This window comes from Microplitis mediator, chromosome 11 (assembly GCF_029852145.1).
Source record: "Microplitis mediator isolate UGA2020A chromosome 11, iyMicMedi2.1, whole genome shotgun sequence".
NCBI lineage: Eukaryota > Metazoa > Arthropoda > Insecta > Hymenoptera > Braconidae > Microplitis > Microplitis mediator.
In genome coordinates this window covers 829,100-839,884 of record NC_079979.1, presented here as the reverse complement: position 1 = coordinate 839,884, position 10,785 = coordinate 829,100, and the positions used below count along the sequence as shown (strand labels likewise).

Sequence of the window (10,785 nt, the reverse complement as noted above, 5' to 3'; positions counted from 1 at the left end):
AATAATAATAATAATAACAATAATAATAAAAGTTATTCGAAAAAAAAAATTTTTCAAAAAATTTTTATCAGTAAATAATCAGAATATCAATTAAACCAATAAAATAATATTATAATAAAAAGAATTATAAAATAAATTCATTACATCATTCCCCCTATCCTGTAATCAAACTGCGTACTCAGTCATACTAGGTATTTCAGAAGCCAGTGCTCGAGATTACCCGAGTTACTGATGGAGGATTGCTCGAACTTCCTAGTACGAGAAAGCTAGGGCAAACCCTTACAACCATTACACAGTAAAAAAAAAAAAAATTTTAAGTAAACATTAAAATTTTCAAAAACTCTAAACTTTAATCAATACGTTTAAACTAACACACTGTGATCACCCTATCAAAAATGAAAACTTGTTTAATAACTATAAATTGATAGTTGTTTAGTGGTTACAATGTGCGCTTACTAAATGGTTTTATAACGGTTTTCCAACTTATATCAAGTAAACTGTAAATAAACTTTAAAAAAATTGTCATTAGAACTATAAGAATACCATCACTTTCATCGATAGAAAAAGGTATTGATCTGTTACCTATTTATTTTTTTTAAGACTCAGTTTAAAGTACAGTGAAAGCTGTAGGGGAGGGTGGGGCAAAGCGGCCCCCATGGGGCAGAGCGGCCCCCCTGAAATTTTGACCAAAAAAAAAATTTTTTTTTTTTCGACTAATTACTATAAATCCGATATGTTTGCGCATTTTTACCCCTACGCATGACATTTGGGGCAAAATGGACAAGCCCAAAATTTTGAAAAAGTGATTTTTTCATATTTTTATCGTCAAATTAAAAAAAAAATGATTATAATTCCACATTTCTAGCCCTACGCATAACACCTGGGGCAAAATGGACCAGCCGAAACTTCCGAAAAAATTATTTTTTCATATTTTTCGGCCGTTTCTTTATGTAAAAGGCAAATTTGGTCACTAAAAATTTATAAAAATTAAATTTTTTTTTTTAGTTGATAAATTTTTGAAATAAAGTAAAATTATAGAATTGATTTTTTTTTTTATTAAATAGCAATTAGTAATTAAGGTAATCGAGAATGAACGATTTTTCACGCTTTAAAAAATTTTTTTCGAGTAATATAAAACCAAAAATAGTTGTCAAGAGTAAGAAATACATTCTTAATGATGAAAACAATTTAAAAAAAAAAAAACGAAAAAAAAAATTTTTTTTATCACTTTTTGAAGGGGGGCCGCTCTGCCCCACAAAAAAAAAAAAAAATTTTTCAGAATTTTTGCAAAATGTCCATAAATTTGTTCGAAATAGGACAAAAGTAAAGTGATCATATGGTTGAAAGCCACAAAAATTAATAATTGGCTTAGGGGGGCCGCTCTGCCCCACCCTCCCCTATAATGTTACGCAGGATTTCTTTTTGGCTCTTATTAGCGGTTTATGAGAAAAATGAGACAAAACTACGATAATTTTATATAGTTTTTACTTGCTGAATTTGCTAATTAAAAAAAATATGATAAAAGCATTTGTTGCAAGAAAATAATATTTAGTTTTTTTTTCTAATTTTATTGATACTTACGTATAGTGAAAAAATTGAATTTGCTTCTCTATGAAAATTTTTTAGTGTTATATTTATATATTATGTTTTTCAAAACGATTTCATGTTAATTATATATAAAGGAATAATAAAAATGAATAATTGTTATTAATATAAAATCTTTGATTAAAATTAAATTTAATTAAGATAATTTGATCAAAAATTCTGTCTTACTGAAAAATAATCAAAAAATTATTTTTTGATAATCATTTAAAAAAAATTATCGAATTTTCGATTTTACTGAGTTCAAGCTATCAAATATCAGTTTGTCGGCCATTTTTTTATGGTTTTAACTTGGTTGGTAAGATCAGAACTTGAGCTGTATTACCATAGACATATGATTCTAAGGTAGTTGTATGACAGTTTATAAATAGTTCACTCAAGGAGTATTTAGTTATAAGTTTTGGTATTTTTATATGTCTTTTTACAGTCAAAATTTCAGATAATGACTGAAAAATCTCTGCAAACTAACAGCTTTTAGTGGGTATAAGATAAGTTTGTTTTGCGCACATTGTAACCATAAAATTGTAATTATTTTACTGTTGAAAAACTGAAAATGAACAGTAAAACACTTAAACTGAAAAAAAACCGTTCATAAACAGTATTTTTATTTTGATAGGGCATCATTTTTATTATTTTTATAAATAAAATTACTTCAAAATATAAAACGTAAATTTTCAAAAAAATTTCCTTATCTATATAGATCTATATTTCAAAATCTATCAGTCCAAACTTGATCAACAAAAAATGAAAATTGATCCTTGAACCCGGACCTTCAATTCAAGCCTGATCTCGTCCCTTAATCCCAATTTTCCTAGAAGTTATAAATTTTATGTCTTACCTGCAAATTTCCTAAAAATCTCCTCATACGTCCTTACCTCAAATCCCTTTTTTCCATTAACTCCCCAGCACATCCAGGATTTAAAAAATAAAACGACTATTACTGAACCTCAAATCTTTATTAAAACATTAATTACATCACGTATGAACCTGAATCCTCTGGTTCCTCGTCGCCCTTACATTCAACTCTTTCCTACACTCCTCGACTTGTTTTTCCAACTGTTCCTTCTGTACCAACAACTCCCTCGTCCTCTGATAAATCGGGTCCTGCTGCCTCATACTCGGGTTCCACCTGCAGTACAGTCCCTTCCAAAGCTTCACGTACCTCATGCTCGCCACCGGAAGCAGGACCGTCTGATAACCTGGCGCCCAATACAAAGGATTCATGTAAGTCGCCAGTTGCGAATTGATCATCGACCACAGGGAAACCGTTCTCTGCTTTACTCCTTCCGCAACTCTTTCCCTCTCGCTGCTGAACAAAAACGTCCCGAACCTGCAGCTGTACAAGTGGTCCAAGATAGTGATCAAAAAGTATTCATTGAACTGAAACGCGTTAGGGAACTGCTGGGTTATTTGCCAGACGCAGTCGATAAACTGGAGGAAAACCGGGCTCCTGTCCGCGTCACTGTGATGCTCATCCCCGTGGCCGATTCTCTGTGAAAACTTGTGGCCAAATGACAGCCATTCCTTTTCAATCAACACCTCGAAGCCCTTTATCGTTCGGTAGTAAGGATCCAGCAACAACATGGCCAGCGCAGTGAGTTGGACTGTGCGGTCCCAACCATCGGAACAGTGAACTAGAACAGAGGTCTTGTGGCTCTCTACCTTATCAACGATCCTCACTGCGCCGGTAAGGATGCACTTGATGTGCTTTAGCCACATGGTCGACTCGATTCCCGAGAGCCAACGGGCCTCGTCAATTGTAGGGAAGCACAATTCCGTTAGCTTCCGCATGCTCTCGCGCATTACGTGGATGTTGTGGATATCCAGGAAGACCAATTCCGCATTCTGATAGGCGTCTTCTGCTTCGTAGCCTCCGCCCTTGGCCTTGTTCGCGATGGCATTGGCCATTGGTCGTGCGTCCATTATAAACAATTTGTGGGACTGGGCATTGGCGTCCATTATCAGTTGGACGTAGCGTTCGTCTTCGCGGCTGCGCTTCCCGGCAACTCCGACCAGGGGTTGGGCACAACGAGTTATCGTCGCCTGGGACTCGGGGTGGATCCAGGAAAGAACGGGGAGTCGACCCCGGGAACGAAATGCCGCGGATGCTTGGAGGTCTTCGTCGGTTGCTGCTGTCGGGACTGCCCAGATTGCGGGGTACGAGTCACAGATGGCGTAACTGTCGTTTATTTTAGTTATTTTCCACATGTCGTTGTTTACTCCCATGCGCTTTAGTTCCGCGATTGGTTCGTAGACAGACCAACCGTTCTCGGGGAAGTTTTCCGAGTACTCGAAGGCAAAGAGGGGAAGCTTGTGGGAGAGGGGAAATGAGTATTGGTGGAGTTTTTCGAAGACGTCTCGCCGGGAATGGTTCTCCTGTTTGTGGGCAAATCGAAGGTTACGCATGTCTTTGCAGAATACTTCGATCCCGTATGAATTTTCCCCGCGGGAAGAGGCGCCGCCCACTTTTTCGATCCGGGAAATCACGCCGAGGGGAACTTCGACGATGTAAGGGGTTTCGCGGTCACTAGAACGGAAGTGGAGTTTATAATTGGTTACACTGAGGACACCTCGAGAGGGCCCGGAGTAGGGGCAGAGGTAAGTTACTTCCCGGGCGACTCCTTGTCGGCGCTCGCCGTTGAGAAGAGGTGGCCCGGTGTCGGTTGAAAGATTCTGTAATAAATTTATTCATTTAAATAAGGAAATTTTTGATGGTCGTCGGGGAAAGAGGAGTTAATTTCCGGTGGAAAGAGTACCCACAAGGTCAATTTATTTAAAAAATTTTAAAAACTGGGTAATATGGGCAGTTTTTGAAAAATTGGTTTGCAAATTTTTCTGAGGTTAGTTGAGAATAGAAAATGAAATTTCCGGTCGAAAGAGTACCAACAAGCTAGATTTATTCCTAATAATTACGAAATCGGGTAAGATGGTCGTTTTTGTAATTAAAGTGAAATTTGAAAATTTTTTCGTGAATATTTGTGTAGAGCAGTCAATTTCTAGTAAAATGAGTACCCACAAGCTATACTTATTTTTAATAAACACTAAGTCGGGAAAAATGGACACCGTTTTTTAAAAATTGATTGGAAAATTTTTTTTTTGATTTTCAAAATTATCAGCGGGTAGAGACTTAAATTTCCGTTGGGAAGAGTACCCACAAGGTCAATTTATTTTAAAAATTTAAAAAACTGGGTAATATGGGCAATTTTTGAAAAATTAGTTTGCAAATTTTTTTGAGGTTAGTTAAGAATAAAAAATGAAATTTCTGGTCGAAAGAGTACCAACAAGCTATATTTATTCCTAATAATTACGAATTCGGGTAAGATGGTCGTTTTTGTAATTAAAGTGAAATTTGAAAATTTTTTCGTGGATATTTGTGTAAAGCAGTAAATTCCTAGTAAAATGAGTACCCACAAGCTATACTTATTTTTAATAAACACTAAGTCGGGTAAAATGGACACCGTTTTTTAAAAATTGATTGGAAATTTTTTTTTTTGATTTTAAAAATTATCAGCGGGTAGAGAATTGAATTTCCGGTGGAAAGAGTACCCACAAGCCATATTTATTTGAAATATTTAAAAAGTTTACCAGTAGGACACAATTATGAGAATTTTAATTTTTCAATTAATAAAAATCCTGTTCTAAAATAAATTTACAGGATTTTCAAAATAATTTCAGGGCAGAAAAAGGCGGGAATGGTTTTAAAATAAAATTAAAAAATTACCGGACTGACTCTGTCGTCTTTTTTAGTTTCAAGAGCAGAGACAATATTGTTATCAGTAGAAGTTGAGCTTGTAGAGAAGCTTTTAGAGTGCGAAGCTTTTTCCCAACTCTCCTTAGTAAGCGTTTACAAAAATTAGTACAAGCATTGAAAGATTAGTTGCATTAAAAATAAAATAAAAAAAAAAAAAAATTCTAGTATTTGACAAAATTTCATTAAATTAATTCTTATGAGTTAAATATCAACTTTACGGAAAAAATCAATCAGACCTTTTTTTTAGAGAATTTGATTCTCTATAAAATTGTTTTTGTGCATTTTTATCGTAGCTTTGATATTTAAGCCGCAATTTGAATTATAAAGTTTGAAAATTTTTTTTAAGAGATTTTTTTAATAAATTTTTGGACCCGATATTTTATATTGCAAATTCTGACTCAACTATCAAAGATACGATAAAAATGTACTGACATAACTTTGTAGAGAATTAAATTCCCTACAAAAATGATTCCCATCAGTTTTTCTATATCTTTAATATTTAACCCGTAAATCTAAAATTAATAAAATAATATCGGAATTTTGAAGTAAAAATTAAAATTCCCGACTTTAAAAATTAAAATAATAATTTTTGGGCTAAATATCAAAGATACAAAAAAAATGTATTCTTACAAAATTATAGAGAATTTAATTTCCTAAAAAAAAGTTCTGTATCATTTTTTTGCAAATTCATTCCTTCAAAAGTTATCACCCGATCGTTAATTTATTAATTTTAAAAAATTTTCTGTCAGATTAAAATTTTTTTTTTTAATGATTAATTAATTACATTAATTACTTACAGATTCATGGCCCATTTTAGAATTAAGTGAACTGCTTTTACTGGAATTTAATGAATCAGAGCTCGCATGTTTCGAATTATCAGCCAACAACTCAGCGCTTCCTCTTTTTTCCATTTTAATTTTGAATTAATAAATTAAATAAATTATGAAATAATTATTTATTGATCGAGATCTCCAATCATCTTGACAGATTCGTCTGTAACAAAATATAATAATTAACCTACAAACAGAAAATAAATAATAAATTAACAAACTTACCACGCCCAGGAAATTTTCATTTTTTTTTTAATTTTTAATTTTCGCGGGAAATATTTTGGATTAATTTTATTTAAATAATCGAGGAAATTTCTTAATTTATTTCAAGTGATTGTTTGTTTAATAAACAAACCTGAGAAGGTCGATTGTCGATTGTCAATTCACTGACAGACTGAACAGAGACAGAGATGCCATTTTGTTTTTTTTTTGCCGAAAAATTCTGACGCAGGAAGCGCTCGAGGCGGGAGATTTGAAATATTTCGAGCGGGAGAATTTGAAATTTTTAAATCTTATCATTTTTTTATAATTGAACTTTTACTTTGTTGCCTCATTTGGGGCTAGTTGAGCATGAACATATTAAAAATACATACCAAACATAGTTATGAATATATAAAAAAAACGTATATAAAAAATACATTTTTTATATAAATTTTATATATTTTTTTTTCTAAGTTGTTGTTTACAGTAAAAATATAATTTTTATATATATTTTTTATATTTCCATAATTGTATTTTTTATATATTTGAAATATATTGTTTATATAATTTTTTTATATTTTTATATATGTATTTTTTTATATATTCTAAGATATATTTTTAACACATTCAAAATACATTTAAAACATATAAAAAATATATGAAAATCAGCTAAAGGTTAGCAATTTAAAATATATTTTTTATACATTTTTTATATATATTTGTATATTTTTTATGTATTTTTAATACATTTTTTTTATATGAAAAATATATTTTTGTAATATTTTAACATATATTTTTTTTATAAATTTTTTTCATGGGAGTATAACCTATTTTTTGAATCAAATAAACTTTGGTAATACTACAATATTAGCATAAGTAATTTGACAATATTGAATAGCGTTATCTACCAGAAGCATTGTGGATACCGCCAAGCAGTATGGGCTTGACGGCCATACTGACATAGGCTCATCCGCCATGACTATCGTGAATGTTACCATTCCCGTGATGGTCAAATCATCTATACTCACAATTTTTAAACGAATGAAAAAATCTTTGCTACCATACAGTATAGTAGACTCGACCATACAACATAGTGGTATCCGCGAAAAATTTCTTTCCGTGTGTCAACTGATATAGAACGATGTAAACTATGGTTTTTTTTTATTATAATATAAATATTAGGGTGCTTAAAAAAAACATTTTTTTTTTCGCTCTTACCCCCTAAAACGTTAGTGGTTGCCGAGACAAAAATCCTCCCAAAAGATGGACTCTCTAGCTGAACTCTAAGAGGTCGTTATTTTAATTTTAATTTCCCATCTGATTAACATGTAAAAATTTATGTGTTCGTTCAAAGTGTAATTACTCGTACGCTGCTCAATATTTTTCAAATTTATACATATACCTTTAAAGCTGAGTCCTCAAGCTTTCCGAAACCCTATGACAAGTCATAATTACTATCATTCAAATGTCAATTGAAGCTATCTGAAAAGTATCAATTTTGTATTTTAAAATGAAATTGTTAATTTTCGATTTTTTTTTGTGCTAGCTTCAATTGGGGATAATTATGACTTGTCATAGGGTTTTGGAAAGCTTGAGGACTCAGCTTTAAAGGTCAATGTATAAATTTGAAAAATATTGAGCAGCGTACGAGTAATTACACTTTGAACGAACACATAAATTTTTACATGTTAATCAGATGGGAAATTAAAATTAAAATAGCGACCTCTTAGAGTTGAGCTAGAGAGCCCATCTTTTGGGAGAATTTTTTTCACCGTAACCACTACACACAAAAAAAAATTCTCGACTGAAGGTAAATATTCTTGATTCAAGAAAATTTTTTTGGAGACCTAAATTTTCTCAGATAAAGTAGAAATCTTCTCCAACCAAGACGAATTCTCTTGGCTCAAGAAAATCTTGACTTGGTTCCCGAAAACGTTTGTCTTCAAAAATATTTTCTTGACTCAAGATATCTGTTTTTTCTGTGTAACGTTTCAGGAGGTAAGAGCGAAAAAAAAAAAATAAAGTTTTTTTTTGAAGCACCCTAATAAATATACTGTAAAACTATATTGGGAAGGAGTCCGTATGTTTATATTATAAATTTATTTAGAACGATTATGATAAAAAAAAATTTCACTTGTCACATCACTATCTCTTTCCATCATTGATTTATCATTTGAAAATTACTATATCGTCAACAAAGAATAAGAACGACGGTCGGTACTTATCCGACAGATGAACACAAAGGAGGCTCCAGATACCTACACACTTCCGTTCTACGTTCTACCCACCCTGATAGCCAAGTTGGCGAGAAATTGACGGCAATCTAACAGCCGCAACTAGACGTCAAGTTGGCCGCAAAAATTGGTATTTTCAAAGTTGATGGACACTTTCTGAGAAAGCTGGTGGCGAAAGTTGTAATTAAGGTAATCGAGGGTAAACGATTTATTACACGTAAAAAAATTTTTTTTGAATAATATAAAACCAAAAAATAGTTGTCAGCACAGAAAAAAAAAATCTGTCTATCGGTTGACCCTGCGGGCCAGCCCTAAAACTTCCCGCTGGTTTCGAGCTCCTTGAGCTCGAAAATTTAGTCGTAGATACATTTTCGAGCTCTTCGAAATATAGAATTATCGCCAGTACAATTCTCTGGAAATCCCAGAGAAATCCCATAGAAATCCCATAGAAAATGTAGACCCAGCACTCAGTGTTGTAAGAAAAAAATAGAATCATTGCCAATAAAATTCTCTGGAAATCCCAGAGAAATCCCACCCGTGTAAAAAAAACTCGTTCTAAAGAGATTCCAAAAAAGTTCCGCATATGGAACTTCTAAACATGAGACAGATTAGAACTTCGAATGGAACTTTTTTGGAACGTTAGTAATTTTGATGGTAAAAAAAAAGTTGTTATGAGCAAATTTAGAGTCAAAAAAGGACGTTCTTGGAACTTTTTTGGAATTTTTTATGGACGTTTTTTTTTAGTTCTATAAAAAATTCAAAAGTAGTGATTTTTGAACTATTTTGGCATGTTTCTGGAACGTCTTTATTCTACAAAAGATGCAAAAGAAGTGATTTTTGAAAGTTTTTGGAACGCCTTTTTTAGTCCATAAAAAGTCAAAAGTGGTGATTCTGGAACTTTTTTGGAATGTTTTTGGAACATCTACTTTAGTTCTATAATAGGTTGTAAAGTAACGATTTTTGAACCATTTTTGAATGTTTTTGGAACGTCTTTTTTAGCTTTCGAAAAAGGCCAAAAGTGGTGATTATGGAACTTTTTTTGAATGTCCATTTAAAATTCCAAAAATTTCTAAGAACGTTCTTTTTTGACTCTAAATTCACTCATAAAAACTTTTTATTTACCATCAAAATGACTAACGTTCCAAAAAAGTTCCATTCGAAGTTCTAATCTGTCTCATGTTTAGAAGTTCCACATGCAGAACTTTTTTGGAATCTTTTTGGAACAAATTTTTTTTACACGGGGCCTTTTGACTTAAATTGTTTAGTTTCCTTTCATTTAACTTTTTTTGGCTTAAATTATTTCATTGACTTAAATTTGACTTATTTTGTCTCAAAAAAACAACTGGTTATCGATTCAAAATCTAGTTCTATATTTGACTTAATCTTAACTTACAAATTAAGTCAAATCGAATGTGGTTTTTATACTTATTTATTAATTAAACTAATCTACAATTAAAACTCAATTTTAATTATAGCAAATTTTTTAAAAATTATTTCTGATTAAATTAAAATTACTATTAAAAAAATTTTTATTGCAATGATTTTTTTTTATTCTGTTCCTGAAGAATTTGTATAAGTTCTTGTTTACAATATCATTCATTTTCATATTGATTAACCAATTCTGCAATGAACGTTTTATTAACTGTATTAATATAAAAACATACCGATAGTAAATTTTCGACGGGAATCGCAAATACATTTTCAGTTACAATGAATTCATATAAGTGTGATAGTTGGAGAAGTTTGACAGGCTCTTTGAAAAGTTTTGTTTGCAGAAGAGTTATTATTGCAAAATAATGGCCGAGGCACTTACAATTACTAGTTTTTTGACAATCGCATATTTTATCAATAATTTTTATAAAAGAATGAAGAAGACCAAAACGTTTTTCATTCAAGTATTTAAATGCTACATAAGAAGAATTATTTTTAATGTTTCTTTATAATTTTTTGATGTAAACATTATACCATTGAATAATAATCGAAAATATTCTAAACCATAAACAGCTTGAATAATTATTGATATCCCGGGAAAAAATGATCAGACCTGATCAGACATGAACAGACATGAGTCTTCAGGCCTGATCAGACATGAAAAATGACCATGCCTGACCAGGCCTGATCAGGCATGTTCAGGTCTGATCAGGTATGTTCATGTCTGTTCATGCCC

The 10,785-nt window shown here is 31.8% G+C and overlaps 1 protein-coding gene across 3 annotated transcripts; it reads right to left on the bottom strand.

Moving 5' to 3' along the window:
* Positions 1-2,539: 2,539 nt before the first annotated feature.
* Positions 2,540-6,587, bottom strand: LOC130677459 (myotubularin-related protein 2). 3 transcript variants are annotated; one of them, XM_057484228.1, is made up of 4 exons: positions 6,409-6,587; positions 6,151-6,346; positions 5,324-5,434; positions 2,540-4,275 (listed from the first exon to the last, which is right to left on the bottom strand). In XM_057484228.1, exons 2-4 carry the CDS (start codon positions 6,262-6,264, stop codon positions 2,578-2,580), a joined length of 1,923 nt encoding a protein of 640 aa, XP_057340211.1. In that variant the 5' UTR covers positions 6,265-6,346; positions 6,409-6,587; the 3' UTR covers positions 2,540-2,577. The 3 variants fall into 3 exon arrangements, with proteins under 3 accessions (XP_057340211.1, XP_057340212.1, XP_057340213.1); XM_057484229.1 differs by having other exon boundaries at positions 5,324-5,431; XM_057484230.1 differs by lacking the exon at positions 5,324-5,434 and having other exon boundaries at positions 6,409-6,586.
* Positions 6,588-10,785: the final 4,198 nt, after the last annotated feature.

Coding starts and splice junctions, on each gene's coding strand:
- LOC130677459 (XM_057484228.1), bottom strand. CDS start 6,264: ATGGAAAAAAGAGGAAGCGCTGAGTTGTTGGCTGATAATTCGAAACAT. Junction 5,435..6,150: donor CTAAAATGGGCCATGAATCT/GTAAGTAATTAA, acceptor ACGCTTACTAAG/GAGAGTTGGGAAAAAGCTTC. Junction 4,276..5,323: donor AAGACGACAGAGTCAGTCCG/GTAATTTTTTAA, acceptor AATTTATTACAG/AATCTTTCAACCGACACCGG.